The 15,416-nt window shown below is 42.1% G+C and overlaps 1 protein-coding gene and 1 long non-coding RNA gene across 9 annotated transcripts in view; both read right to left on the bottom strand.

The window, feature by feature from the left end:
- The window catches only part of IMPG1 (interphotoreceptor matrix proteoglycan 1), a 103,463-nt gene that overhangs the window by 26,844 nt on the left and 61,203 nt on the right, over positions 1 to 15,416 (bottom strand). For all 8 annotated transcript variants that reach the window (XM_078385679.1, XM_072999516.2, XM_072999534.2 and 5 more), the window contains exon 12: positions 14,809 to 14,890. In XM_078385679.1, coding sequence (XP_078241805.1) covers positions 14,809 to 14,890 — 82 coding nt within the window. The remainder of the gene's footprint in view (positions 1 to 14,808; positions 14,891 to 15,416) is intronic.
- LOC110075011 (uncharacterized) lies at positions 723 to 5,257 on the bottom strand. The gene is made up of 3 exons (XR_002299901.3): positions 5,103 to 5,257; positions 4,918 to 5,015; positions 723 to 814 (listed from the first exon to the last, which is right to left on the bottom strand). It is a non-coding gene; the product is annotated as an uncharacterized LOC110075011 (long non-coding RNA).

Below are 15,416 nucleotides of genomic sequence, written 5' to 3'. Positions count from 1 at the left end.
TTTGTGTGGAACAGGTGGTTGAATGTAAGTTTCTTGGGACCATCATAACAAATGACCTGAATTGGAGTGCAAACACCGCTGCGTTAATCAGGAAGGCGCAACAACGGTTGTATTTCCTAAGGACTCTTAGAAAGCAGCAATTGACTGAGAGTCTGTTAACCACCTTCTATCGGAGTTCGATTGAGAGCATATTATCCTACTGTCTCTGTGTATGGTTCACGAGCTGCACAGTGGCAGAGAAAAAGGCAATTCAAAGGGTGATTAGGACGGTCCAAAACATCATTGGCTGTTCACTCCTCTCTTTGGAAGAATTGTATAAGAACAGATGTAAGAGGAATATATCTAACATACTGAAAGACTCCTCTCATCCGGGACATCAGCTCTTTGAACTATTACCATCGGGAAGGAGATTTAGGGTATTGAAAGCAAGGACAAGCAGATTCAAGAACAGCTTTTACCCAAGTGCAGTATTGAGTTTAAATGCGGGGTCATAAGTTTTTGGTGGAATTTTAATTGCTGGGAGAAACGGGGTATTTATATTTGTATGGTGAGTGTTGTGTATATTTTTAACTTTTTTTTTTGTAGTGGTGTTGTCCAGTTTTACCTTGGGGAAGAGCACCTCATTTCGTTGCACCCACTTGTGAGTGCAATGACAAATAAATTTCTTATGTCTTATGTCTTATGTCTTTCACAGGCTAATTTAATACTCAGAAACACAGCTCTATGGTACTAGTGTTTATTAGACTGGGCAGTAACAAGGACCAAACAAGCACGAATCACTTGCGAGCTTCATATAATAAGCCATGAATGATTCCTAAAAAAGAAGAACAAAGCAAACAGAGAATTAGAAAGTGAAAAACAGCACCAACCATGCTGGTTATATTTGAGTGCCTGTTTGTCTTCAGTTACCTAGACTTATAGTGTTTGTGTACTTTTCAAAGTACCAAGGCAGATCAGCCAATGACACGTCTTGCTCGGCTTGGAGCACCTTTTAATGTAAATTTATGGGATAACATTTAAAGTTGTCTGGCTGCGAAGGAGCCTGTTTCGCACCTCCAATTGCTTCCTTTGAATTCCTTCATAGATTGGACAGCAGTATGTTACTACAAGAATGAAGAAATTGTGTCATTCCAGAAGTTGTCAAATAGAATGTCCATCATCCCTTGCCATTTTGTGTGATGGCTACAGCTGATGACAGCTACAGAGCACCCACATCTGAAAGACTGTAAATTCCTCACTCCTCCTAGAATATTCCTATTTTCTTCTGTTGAGAGGCACATTGTCTCACTGGTAATCTAGGAACGATAGGGGCTGAAACCTGTGGGTGCAGTCAGTGGACATGGCCATCCCCTTCTTTCTCTTTCTCTTCCTACCATCCCAAGCTCTCCTTTGTATCTTTCACTGTCCCCAAACTAATGCCAGCTTTGTTTTATCTTAGCTTAATTCTGACAGTTCCTCACTAAAATTCAAACAACTGAAGTGGCAAACTACTAAATCAAAAGAGGAACTTCAGTGAGGCAGTAAGCAATCCTTCTACTGGGCCCTCTACTTGCGAACGGCCCTAGTTATGAACATTTCAAGTTACGAACCCAATCTCATAGAAAACAGCAGGCCCTACTTACGAATATGTGTCCGAGTTACGAACCCGATCCATAGAAACAGTGGGCTCTACTTACGAACCTGTGGTTCGAGTTATGAACAACAACAAAAAACCCAGTGAGGGAGGCAGGGAAAGAGCAAAATTTGAACTTTCAGTTAACCGTTGGCCAGCGAAGAGGGAGGTTGTCTTCTTCCTCGCTCTTCCCAGCATTTACAGAGTGGATAGAGAGACAGTCTTCAGACTGCCTGGTACTGCCTGGTACTGGTACAGTGCTGTACAGACAATACAGTACAGTATTCTAATTTTTGGGGCTTTTTAAAAAAATTGGATTTTTGGATTTTTTATTTTTGACATTCTTTTTTTAAGCAGAGAGACTGCCTGTTCTGGGTGAATACACTATGTTTTACTTTACTGTACAGGGTTTTTTTTTGCAGCTATTTGGTGGGGGGTAGGGCTAGGTCGGGGGATTTCTGAGTTCTGATGGGTCTTGATTTTACAGTTTTAAAATGGCTGCATGCTTGCTGGAATCTTTCCTTGCTGTGTGTCTCTCTCTCTGTGTGTGTGTGTTCTGAATTTGTCTGGTTAAAATGTGGGCATTTTTGCAATGGAGGCATGGGTCTTGCTGGGTAGATTTTACAGTTTTAAAATGGCTGCATGCTTGCCAGAAACTTGCTGGAAGCAAGCCAGCCATGTCTCTCTTTGTGCTGAGGAATTCTGTTGGGAAGAAAGCTTGCTTGCAAGCAGGGTAAAAATGGAGTTCAGAGCCATTTCTCTCTTTGTGCTGAGGAGTGTTTTTCAAGGTGTTCTGTTGTCTGAAAGGTGCTTGTTCCCTCTCTCATTTGCTGTCCCTTTTCCCCCCAAAAGGTGCTTGTCTTGGCTGAAAATGTGCTTTTCAAAGTGTTCTGTTGAAAAGGTGTCTGTTCCCTCCTTCCCTCCGTCTTTTCTTTCCTTTTTTTAAAACCTAAGTCATCTTAGGTTAAAAGGAAAAAAAGAAAAAAATTCTGCCCCTAGTGGTAGGAACGGATTAACCGGCTTTGCATTAGTTCCTATGGGAACTAATGATTTGAGTTACAAACAGCTGCTCGACTTAAGAACCGAAAACAGCTGGAACGGATTAAATGGTTTTCAGTGCATTCCTATGGGAAATGCTGACTTGACTTACAAACTTTTCGACTTACAAACTTCCTTCCGGAACGGATTAAGTTTGTAAGTAGAGGGCCCACTGTATGTTAATTTAAGCAGAAAAAACTTAATTGGCCACCTTTTCCCAAGGTGTTTTCTTAGCAATCTTTTGTTTCAAACCTTGATTGTTTATTGTAATCCTATTTGTTATTTAAGTGTTTCAGTGGGAACTCTTTTTTAAAGACCAGAATCCTATTGGTGAGTTACACCAGCTTAAGTGCAAAGGCATAAACAACTGTGGTGAATTAATGCTTGTTAGCAGGTTGTTGCTTGCATCCTTGGTTGTATCCCAACACATACAATTCACATATGATGATGAGTACAAGTGATGTCTTATTAACTAGCAGCCATTGATGCTGTGTAACTAACAGATTCTGGCCACTGTGGTTAAGCTTGGTAGCAGATGTGTGAGTGTCCTCATTACATCCGTCGTCTTAATAAATCTAAGGTAAAGGTTCCCCTTGACATTTTAGTCAGTTGTGTTCGACTCTAGGAGGTGGTGCCCATCCCGTTTTTCAAGCCATAGAGCCAGCGTTTGTCCGAAGACAGTTTCCATTGTCATGTGGCCAGTGCGGCTATACACGGAACACTGTCTACCTTCCCACCGAGGTGGTACCTATTTATCTACTTGCATTTACATGCTTTTGAACTGCTAGGTTGGCGAGGAGCTGGGACAAAGCGACGGGAACTCTATCTGTCACGTGGATTCGATCTTATGACTGCTGGTCTTCTGACCCTGCAGCACACAAAGGCTTTTGCAGTTTAGCCCGCAGCGCCACCACGTCCCCCTCAATAAATCTAAATAAATAGTTAAATAAAGGTAGATATGAATGAATGAACAGGCATGAATATTTAATGAACTAGCTTAAAGGAATAAACTTGACTTTCAAAGAATGAAACGTTCATACATTTTTATGAATTAAAAATAAAGTTTTAAACTTCAAAACTCATTTATTAATTAGTGTGTACTGCTATGTTTGAGACTGGGAATTGTGTACTTAGCAAAATATTTTTTATGGAAGAAATAATTAATAATTGAAAAATAATTATTAAAAGTTTGATAGAATGAAATCTTTTAGTGATCAGATCTACACACAACACATACTTTTTTTTAAAAAAAATGAATGTATCACCTACACATTTTCATGTATTCACTTGTTCTTCTATGTTACATATAGTTTTTACATACTGCAGCAATTTTAACATTTTTTAATTTCATTGCAGTGCTGAAATATAACCTTGTGTAATATAATTTTAAACATGAATACAGTTTTAAAGAAAAAAGCAAAAATGAAATTTAGCTAATTAAACATTTGGACGCTCCCTTTTTTTTTCACTTGCCATTCCTTCTTGGGAGCACAGCTTTGGAGCAATAGCCCACCTCCACTGACATTGCTCTAGAGATAGCCCAACTTTGCATTAATAAGAGAGAAAAACCGAGTACCAATAGTTAAAATAAAATAGCAAGTGCATCAAAAAGGTGAGTACAAATATATTGTTACATACTGTACATGTGTGTTGTCAAGGGAGTGGAAATAACTTTGTTTCTGAGAGATAGAGAGAAAGAGGGAACAATACAGGATAGGAGAATTATATACCTTTTTGAGTGTAAAAATGATGTGATCTATCAGTTGCATTTTCAGAGTAGACAAAATTTTTTCCTTTTGTCAATTGTTTTCGATTACAGCAAGGTTTTATTGACAGACTTTATTCAGTTCTTCCCTAAACTATTTACTTTGTATTAACATATTTTTAAAGCTTTTTGACCAGAGGTAAAAAAAAATAGACTTCCTTTGTACAGAGCAAAGTTTTCATATTTTAACATCCTGATGAAAATGTGGATGTCTGAACACAGAAGCATAAGCTGACTGAACATCAATGTCAGTAGCTTTATCCCAGTAATATCTAATATCTAAAACAGCTTGTAACTGTTTCCACCAAATCCCCACAGTACGTATAATCTAATAGTGCTTTCAGTATTTCATCTATTAGAGCTGAAAAACATTCTAAACAACATACAAATGTTGTCATGGGAACAGCCTATATAAAAGACCAGTATCTACCAATCTGATCCCAAGCCTCATATTCACCAACATTTGATGCAATTCTTTTAAAATGCACGTCGTTAGACTTACTTCTTTCAGTCTTCAAAGCACTGTGTTCATGTCAAGCTTTCTTAAGACTCCAGTAGCAGGAAATGACATTGGAAGACATAGAGTGATACTCAGGACTCCTGAAGAAAATATTAATAGTAACTTTGTCAGCTTATGATCAAAAAGATTTCTAAAAGGCCATGAAAAAATAATATAAAAGTTCTTACCTGGCACAGCTTGCATGTCCACAAGAGCTTTTCAAATCTCTTGGGTTTCAGGCGAAATTCCTTCCACATTTCTGCTCTGGATGTATTTTAATCCAATAGAAACTTAAGCACTGAAGTGCTTCATTGTGGAGGGTGCCACTGGCTGGGTCCAGTGTGAAATTCTCCTTTTATGGCCACATCTGCATAACCAACGATGGAATGTAAGCTAGATAAGAAACTAGCAATTCAGGAATCTTTAGGAATGTTTGTTTTATTCACATCGGAATAAAAACGTACCACATTTGCACGTCCTGAATAAATATGCCAACTGGAATGCAATTCACGTTTATTATTTCAGTTCAGAATTCTGTGACACAATTATGCAATTTTAAGTGGAGAAATGCATATATTAGGGGAAAGTGTGCATAAATATTGCTAGCAAAAAATACGTGAAGAACACTGCTTGAGGAAAAACTGCATGTAGAAACTTGTGTAGTAGGCAATATTGTGTGCAGAAATTTCTAAGCTGGAAGACTCATTAGTTGTGTATTGTGTTAAAAACAATGAAGAATATTGTTCCTCCTTAAACTGACAATTTCTGTTCATCATAAACATCCGTTTGGGCCACTGATGACCCTTGGTTTACCCATTTTTGTTCTAGTGAGAGTTCAGGTTTGATTTTATTGAGCACCTACTTTTCTGCTTTTCTGGCTATCTGCAGTATCTGTAAGGTTCTCCTCAAATACAACATTTCAAATGAATTTATTTTTGTCCCTCTTTCTTCATTGTCTTTTTTCACATAGTATGGATGATTTTGACCTTAGTTTCATTTACCTCTTGAGATAACAAAGCAAACAGTAAATGAGTTCAATTGTCATGAGTTAGTTTGGGACTTACTAAAAGTCAGAGTCTGAAATACTCTTGTGTAGTAGTTATGTGGACAGAGCCATTTATAGACACATTTGTTTGTAAGTGAAGAAATCTCTGTATAGTACTCATTATCCACTGCACACAAAATTGTATGACTCAGTATGCAACAGATAATGTCCACAGAGATTTCTCAACATTTGGTAATTCGCTTTAACTAAGCAACAGAATTTCAGCCACAGAGTATACATATTTCTACATATAGTATTATCTATCACACCTGTAAGCACTGATAAACATACATGGATGTTAAAGTGAATTTGGTATGAAGGGCTTAAATAAATTTATAGCATTAGTCGCATTCCTCCCTATAGCACACCATTCTGTGATTGTCTTTGCTGGAGAAGTTCTAGGCAGGAGTAGCAAATCTGAGGTAGGACTAGTCTTGGATTTCTGGGACCCAGGAACAAGGCCTAGGAGGGGTAAAGGTTTATAAACTGAGAATGCTGGTATTCAACCCTATGCAAAGCCTTGGTGCAGAGATGAAGGATTGGAAGGGGAAAAAAGGACATCACCTTTGGAACCTGCTGCTAATAGCAGCTTCCTATCCGTTTATGGTAAAATGACTCCAAATCAAGCCACATTCAAAACAGATCAGGATAAATGGAAAGGAAGCTCTTCGACACAATACGTGTTCCCATTTATGCTAGAAACAAATAACCCTCTTCTGCTTCTTTGGTTAAATAGCCAACAGCATTAGAGTCTGTCAGTCTGCCAAAAAAACAAAGAAACGTCTAAAATCCAGCAATCTGGAACATGAAGCGGATTTGCGACTATGTCTACACACTAATGAGACAGAGATGAAAGATGTGTTTATCTGCAGGGAATGTCCATGTTGTTAAAAAGGAATTGTATTTGTTTTGATTGGTACAACATTCTGAGAGTGTTAAAAGATAGGGCCCCCCTGCATGAATAAACTGGGCTGGGTGTTCTTGACAATCAAATTATGAACGATGGAATCCATTGCTTACACAATCCTTTGTTTTCAAGTAAGTATCAGTTTATATGCAGAAGTGTGCTTCTTATCTGTAGGATATGCAGCCCACGGAGTTGGCCAGAAATGCAGATTTCTTTTGTTTCAAAATGTCATACAAAACAATGAATTTAAAAAAAAGAATAATAAAAAGCAAGGATTCTAGATGAGTCACGACAAGAGTTACTGCGAGAAGAGTGAAAATGCATGACACACTCCAGCATTTCAACTGCAGAGTTTCAGTCTTTACACTGGTTACAAGGCCAGACATTTCATTTAGTGAGACAGCCGTAAACACAGGCCAGGGTGTGATTTGATGTGCCTTGTGTGATCCATGTGAACAACCAGGTGAATGACAGTCATCCTAGAAAATGCAGAAAACTCTTTGCCCAGTTGCTGTTCCACATGCAGTAAATGAAACTACATACTGGCCTTGGAATTTATATTACTCAGGACAACATGGATACCAAGTGTGGTCTGTGTCACGCATATAGAAGAGAGGCTATTATTGTACAGAGTCTGCACACCTACAATGTAAACTTTCTGACAGATCCATTCCTTATTTTCCAAGGTACAAAATGGACAAGGATGTAGCATGAAGTGTCCCTTATCATTTGTTTCAGATGGGGAAACATTTGCCAGGGCATGGAGGGAGTTTCACAGAACCCTATCACCAGACATCCAGAGACTATCCTGGAAAGCCAGATAAGGGAAATGGAGGTAATGACTGGGAGTCAGACTGGGAACAGCTGTTTCTTTTTGCTGTCAGTGGAAGGAGTCCCAAGAGCAGGTCATTTCCGTATCATCGCTATATGTCTGAATATTTGCCACAAGCTCAAAAATGGACCCTGGGCTCACTTGCTCCTGCACGAAGAGCTGTTAGCACCCAGGAGCGCCAGATTTTCCACCTTGCTCATGAGAACCTTACTCTGTAAGGATCATGCTTTTCTTGAGTTTTCTGGCCAAGGAAAGGCTCTTAATATACAATCTGATTCTTTTTCTGCGTGGGTTGTCGGTGCATTGATACTTTTCATACTTCTAGCAAAATACTTTTCATCTACATCGCTACATTTCCTCCTTTTATGAATGTACATGGCATGTATGTCCTCACACTGGTACATTTTTTACTTCCACAAAAATAGCCCACCTGCTCTGAGATAGTTGAGGACAGGATGGGAGTGAGGAGGGTGCTCTCTCCACGCAGATGCACATTGTGATGCCCACAGGAAGCCTGGCACTGCTGAGTCTTCTAAAGTCTTAAAGCACAGTGTACTCTAGGCCCATTGTTCCAGATTAACCACTAGTGTCACGGATAATATAGAAGAAAAATATTACATACACTGATATCTTTTCTGTTAGGCAAGGCAAGAGAGAAGTGCTCTTAAAGATAAACAGTCTACCCTCAGGGTTTGACAGTAGCTGAGAGCCAAGACAAAAATGGTCATGTACCTCTGTAGCCCCAAATCAAACTTTCTCTGTGTAACCCTTTCTTTGCAGCATGATCCAAAGATGGGCATGTGACAAACCCAGACCTACTGGGATCTATCACACAGTTACTAAGCTGCCACCAACCATTCCCTATAATAAGTCACACAGACCAGGGATGGATTTTTAAACAATAAAAGAATAAGGTTTATTTTAAATACAAACAGGGTAAATAAAACAATCAGGTGAATAAAATAAAGTAACGTGGCTTATTCTCACACACACACGCATACAGTTTGGTTCACCTAGAACCTTTAACTTAAAGCACAGACCCTGAACCCATCAGTTCTGGCTAACCAACAGACCCCTGAACCTATCAGGGTGGTACTCTGACCCACAGTAGTACCCTGTCAGACACACAGACTCCCACAACAGCTTCTTCTTCCCCAGCTGCTGCTTCGTCCCAACCCAGTGTCTCACAGTCTGTCTCAGCATCTCCCTTCACCACACAGGCATCACATATTTATACAGTACAGCCCCTCCTCCTGATGTCCCGCCTTCCACTCCCCATAGGATGGAACTTTCCCTCCAAACCCATGACAGACAGGTAACATCAGTGCTGTTATGTAACACCTCCCCTCTTTATAAGTTGTTTTGTAGGGGGAAAGCTAAGGTGCTTTTTCCCAAAAAACAACCTGTATAAAACACACAACACCAATTATACCTACCATATTATACCTACTTACATTCTAAGTTAAACATTTCAAATAGGCATTTAAACATTTACCATATACATTACACCAATTTACCTTTATTAATACAAACCAATTTAAAACCAGGTACATTTTAACTTTTTGTTTTCATTATATACATATAGTCCATGTTTCTTTCGCCGTCTTCATTCTTCAGGTCTTCTTGATAAGGCGTCAGCAACACAGTTCACTGACCCTCTGACCACCTTCACTTCAAAGTTATAGTCCTGTAGGTTTAAAGCCCACCTCATAAGTTTGCTATTGTGGGTTTTCATTGTCTTTAACCATTGCAATGGTGAATGGTCAGTACACAGAATAAAATGTCTTCCCCAGATGTAAGGCTTGGCCTTCTGGATCGCGTAGACTATGGCCAAACACTCCTTCTCCACGGTTGCCAAATGTCTCTCACCTTTTTGAAGTTTCCTACTCAGGTAGGACACTGGATGCTGGTCACCATTCTCATCCTCCTGGCACAGAACTGCTCCTACCCCGCTGTTAGACGCATCGGTGTAGATGATGAACTCCCGGTCGAAGTCTGGAGCACGCAGGACTGGATAGTTGATTAACGCCTCCTTCAACCTCTGGAACGCCGCCTCACAGTCGCTGGTCCACGGGATGCGGTCATCAGCCGTCTTCCTCGTCAGATCGGTCAGCGGAGCCGCAATCTCGCTAAACCTCGGGATGAACTTTCTGTAGTAGCCCACCAACCCAAGAAATGATTTGACTTTTTTCTTGGTGTTGGGTCTAGGCCAATCACGAACAGCTTCTATTTTGGCCTCCAGGGGTTTTATCATTCCTCCCCCTACCATGTGACCCAAGTATTTTATTTCTGGGCTACCCAGCTGACACTTGCTGGCCTTTACTGTTAGCCCTGCTGCACTTAACCTCTGCAGCACTAACTCCAGGTGTATCAGGTGATCTTCCCAGGTATTACTGAAGATCCCTATGTCATCAATGTAGGCCACTGTAAAGTCACTGAGCCCTGCCAAGGTCTGGTCCATCAGCCTTTGGAATGTGGCTGGTGCATTTCTGAGACCAAAGCTCAGGACTCGAAACTCATAGAGACCAAAAGGGCTGCAAAAGGCAGTTTTTTCTTGATCCCTGGGATCAATTCTTAATTGCCAATATCCCTTTACCAGGTCCAATGATGAGATGAACCGACAACCCCCTATGGTTTCAATCAGGTTGTCTAGCCTGGGCATTGGGTAGGCATCAGGAGTGGTTACACGGTTTAATTTCCTGTAATCAACACAAAACCTAATGCTCCCATCAGGCTTGTCCACAAGGACTATCGGAGAGGACCAAGGACTAGAAGAGGGGACGATTATGTTCTCCCTCAGCATCTCGTCCAACTCCTTCCGCACCTTGTCCTTATAGGGTCCCGTTACTCGGTATGGGGATACTGCCTGCGGGGGTGCATCCCCTGTGTGGATCCGATGCATCACTCCCTTCACTATCCCCGGCTTGTTGGAAAACACCTGTTGATATTTGCTAAGCAGCATTTTTAGTTCTTGCTGCTGGTCTTGGGTGAGTGCAGGACTGATCTTTACCTCCTCTGGGTTGTATTTTACTTCCCCTCTACCCTCCCAGAAGGGTAATTCAGCTTCCTCACTCTCAGCTGCTTTTATAGCAAATAGAACCCTCTGTTCCCCTCTGTAGTAGGGTTTTAGGGCATTCACATGAACCACCCTCCTTGCTTGGTTCTCCTCCTGCTCTATTAGGTAGTTCAGATCTGACATCTTGGAAATGACCCTATATGGTCCTGCCCATTTGAGCTGCAGCTTATTCTCTCTGCAGGGCCTAAGCCAGAGCACTTCCTCCCCTGGGTCAAAGTGCCTCTCTCTAGCTTTGCGGTCATACCATGTTTTCTGTTTGACCTTCTGCGCTTGCAGGTTTTCTGCTGCCAGCTCTAGATTTCGCTTTAGGTCATTCATCAAGGTGTCTATGTAAGTCACAACGTCTTGTGGGTCATCCTGGGTGATCTGCTCCCAATTTTGTTTTATCAAATCAAGGGGCCCTTTCACCCCTAAGTGTGCAGCCAACATGTCAGAGTGACCCCTCTGTAAGATCATGGGGCGATTCTTTTCAGGTACCCCCAGCTGACTTCTGATCCCATCTCCCCCTTTTGAGATATTCCTCAGGGTTTCTCTATATAAAATCCCCTTTTTCTCCAGAAATCTCACTGGGGTTTCAGATGTTAGCTGGGCGTCAGTCACCTGTTCAAAACACTTTTGGAGAGTGGCGTCTGCCTTTTGCTCCTGTCCAAATCTGCTGTCTGTGGTTAAGGTTTCCACCACAGCTTCTGAACTCCCCTCTGCTTCCGTCTCTGGCTCATCATTACCCCCCTGAACTGTCCCTGTGGTGGCTTGTGAGCGTGTAATCACTAGCACCCGTTTCACATGTTCAGCCAGGTCATTTCCCACGAGCACGGCTGCTGGCAGAGTCGATGAAATCGCTATCCGCCAATCTCCCCTCCAGCCTTGAAAGTTGACAGGTACCTCTGCTACTGGCAGAGAGATTATCTGCCCCTCAATCCCTGCCACCTTCATGCTCTCATTTGGGATTATAAACTCCCTAGGAATAATATCTGGATGGCACAGGGTTATCTGGGAACAAGTGTCCCGCAGCCCCCTATACTGACGGTCAAGTACTCCTACGTCCACCCCTGCTGTCTCAAACAACTGAGAATCTGTTTTTATCAGCAAGCAGCGCTTTACCTCCAGAAGAGGACCATTTTCCTCAGCCTGATCAGCAGAGGTAGCTGTTCCAGACTGAGTAGTCATGGCAACAGGCTCCCTCTGTGACAATGAGCTTTGCTCTTTCTGGACACAGAACACAGCTTTTGGCTTGGTCCCACTAGAATTCTGAGGCACCATTCCTTTTAGCTGCTTTAATTTCTCACACTCTGAGATTAGATGACCCTTTCCCTGACAGAAATAGCATTTTCTGGTATATTTTGATTCTCTCTCATCTTGTTTTGGTTTTCCCTCCAAAATCTGAGGTCTTGGTTTCATGTCTGAGGGCTTCCCTTCACCATGGGCCCCTCCCCCTTGCTGGCTTTTCCCTGGTCCCTGAGAGTACTTGCTGTAGGTTTCTTTGAGTTTACCTACAGATTTCCCCTCACCCAAGGGCTTTCTTATTTGGGAGATAAAATCTGCGATCTCTGCGGCTGCTGCCACAGATTTCGGTTTCCTTTCCCTCACCTGGAATTTCAATTCCCCCTGCAGGACTGAATAGAACTGTTCCAGGGCTATCAAGTCTTTAAGCTGCTCATAGGTCTCTATTCCCTCCTGCGATAGCCATTTCTCAAGCAGCCTCACCAATTGGGCCCCCACTTGGGTAAAAGTCTGTTCTGGCTTTTTGGTGAGGGACCTGAATCTTTGTCTCAGCTGCTCTGCATTTATCCCATGTCTGGCAAACACCAGTTTTTTAAACTCTGCAAAATCTTTCATCAATTCCTCAGGCATCTCGGCATAAACCTCAGCCAGGCTACCACTGATTAAAGATCGCATGATGGTCATCTTCTCAGTTTCCCTCACTGAGAAGTCCACAAACGCTCTTTCCACTAAGGAAAAGAACACCTCAGGGCAATCTCCCTTGTGGTACACAGGGAATTTCTTCAGGTCAGCCTTAGACAATTGGCCTCCCTCAGAATCCCTATTATTATTATTGTTCTGGTTCATCAGTTCCAGTTTTTTTAATTCAAACGCCATTTTCTCCCTCTGCAATTCCCTCTCCATTTCCATTCTCTCTCTCTCTAATCTTTCTTCTTTTTCCAATTGCCTCATCCTCAATTCATGCTGTTGGGCTATGAGCAATTTTCTGAGCTCTGGGTTCTGTTCTCCTGTGCTGTCACCCTGCACTGAGCCAAATTCATCCTCAGAACCTTGGTCAATCTGGGGGTCTTTCACTTCACTCATTTCTGCTACTTGGCTTCGAGTCAAGGGCATAACCCCCCCTCAGAACAGGCTGCTTTAAAAGTCAAGCCTCAGAATAAAACGACCACTTTTTTTTCCTTCTTGCCTCAGAACCAGCTCTCCCTAGAGATTGCTGCTGTTCTTCAGCACTTAAATCGCAACAGTATCGAGTCAGAGCCTACCCCCCTCTGCTGGGCCTCTCAGCTGGCAAGCTAGCTCGCTGTTGCTACGCAGTTTTGCCTCAGCGTTTTCCCGCCAAAATCAGGCTGCCTCAGAGCACCTAAATCTAAGTCTCCCCAGTTGGCACGTTCTTCTACTAGCGCACCTCCCCGTGAGGTACACCTAGAAGATTACCTACGCGCCTCAGACTGTCCCTGACTAGACCCCCCTTGCTCTGGGCACACTTGCCAAGGCTTTGCTGGACCGCTGGACAACTGGACCAGTCGTATCCCACACGCTGGACACCAATCAATGTGACAAACCCAGACCTACTGGGATCTATCACACAGTTACTAAGCTGCCACCAACCATTCCCTATAATAAGTCACACAGACCAGGGATGGATTTTTAAACAATAAAAGAATAAGGTTTATTTTAAATACAAACAGGGTAAATAAAACAATCAGGTGAATAAAATAAAGTAACGTGGCTTATTCTCACACACACACGCATACAGTTTGGTTCACCTAGAACCTTTAACTTAAAGCACAGACCCTGAACCCATCAGTTCTGGCTAACCAACAGACCCCTGAACCTATCAGGGTGGTACTCTGACCCACAGTAGTACCCTGTCAGACACACAGACTCCCACAACAGCTTCTTCTTCCCCAGCTGCTGCTTCGTCCCAACCCAGTGTCTCACAGTCTGTCTCAGCATCTCCCTTCACCACACAGGCATCACATATTTATACAGTACAGCCCCTCCTCCTGATGTCCCGCCTTCCACTCCCCATAGGATGGAACTTTCCCTCCAAACCCATGACAGACAGGTAACATCAGTGCTGTTATGTAACAGGGCAGATCAACCAACCATTGTGCAACATAATGTGTTTTGGGTTTAGGGAATACCACCTCAGTACTACCTCTATTTTTCTTAATACTCAGTTAGGAAGATGTCCACAAACCCGGCTTCACATCTAATGGGATGGAGGTAAAGGTGAGGATAGGTTGGGATGTCAAAGGCCTCTGCAAACTACAGCCAGTACTGAAGGAAGAAACCTTTTGTCCCTAAACCACAAGAATACAAGAAAACTAGCCAAAGCCAGATGTTTATTTCCCTCCACAGACATCCTCACTAAAACTGTTTATTAATCTTATACAAGAAAATCCCTCATCTTTCAAACCAAGCCACAATCCCAGATCCGTGTTTGTTTTTGATGCTATGTTAAAACTTCCGAGTTTGCTGAAAACAGGTTGAATATCCAGACTAGAGTGCTAGAAACTGCAAAGCAGTGGTCAAAGGTTTCTATGATCTTCTTTAGAGATTCTGTTAATCCTCAAGCAAAACATGAGAGAGTTTGAAATAAAGGGGAGCCATGTGGTCCAAACGAATTAAAATATAAATACAAAAATAGGCAATGCCTAAGGTATTACCTATTCTTGCACAAGACAGTTCATATCACTGAAAGGAAATGCACATTTTAAATGTATGGGCAGTGTTTGCTTTTTGGATCTCCTTGATACTGGGACCAACAGCAGGGTCTTTCCTGTTCAGTGAGGTGCTTAGCAGCTTACCTTGCCCAGGCAGGATCTGTGAGTCTATGCTAGCGATCTGATCTTGCATCCGCTCATCTTCACTCTTCTGATCACTAACCTCCTGAAAGATACCAGCAGTAAATGTTGCAGATGTGAGTGACTGCTCAGTTGACATCTCAGAATACTCTGGACTTAAATCATTGCTGGCTGATTGATCTGTGGGAAGAGGTGAATCAGGATCACCTGGTCTGAGAGGAGGAACCTCACTGCTATCCAGGGCATTAAAAGGCACTGTGGCTATTGAGTAATCTATAATCAAGTTTGTATCCTCATTCTCATTAATAGATTCTGTAACTGCTGCTGGGCTTCCATAAACCAGTGGTCCCTCAGATGGCTACCAGAAAGAGAAATAGAAGACAGAAGTGAAGGGAACCTGAAAAGACTATGTGTTTGCTATTGTACGCAACCACAGCCTAACTAAAGGACCATGTCACATGTTATGATTTTTTGAAAAAGCATATTTCTAAGAAGCTTTATGAGCATACCTTGAAAAGATTATACATACCTATGCAACCAAAACAAAACCTGCATTGGGAGCCCTGATTTGTTCTGGCTTTCTATACTCCCTATTGCTTTAATTCAGGGCT

This window comes from Pogona vitticeps, chromosome 1 (assembly GCF_051106095.1).
Source record: "Pogona vitticeps strain Pit_001003342236 chromosome 1, PviZW2.1, whole genome shotgun sequence".
NCBI lineage: Eukaryota > Metazoa > Chordata > Lepidosauria > Squamata > Agamidae > Pogona > Pogona vitticeps.
The sequence above is the reverse complement of the archived record's forward strand: the minus strand, read 5'-3'. Positions and strand labels throughout refer to the sequence as shown.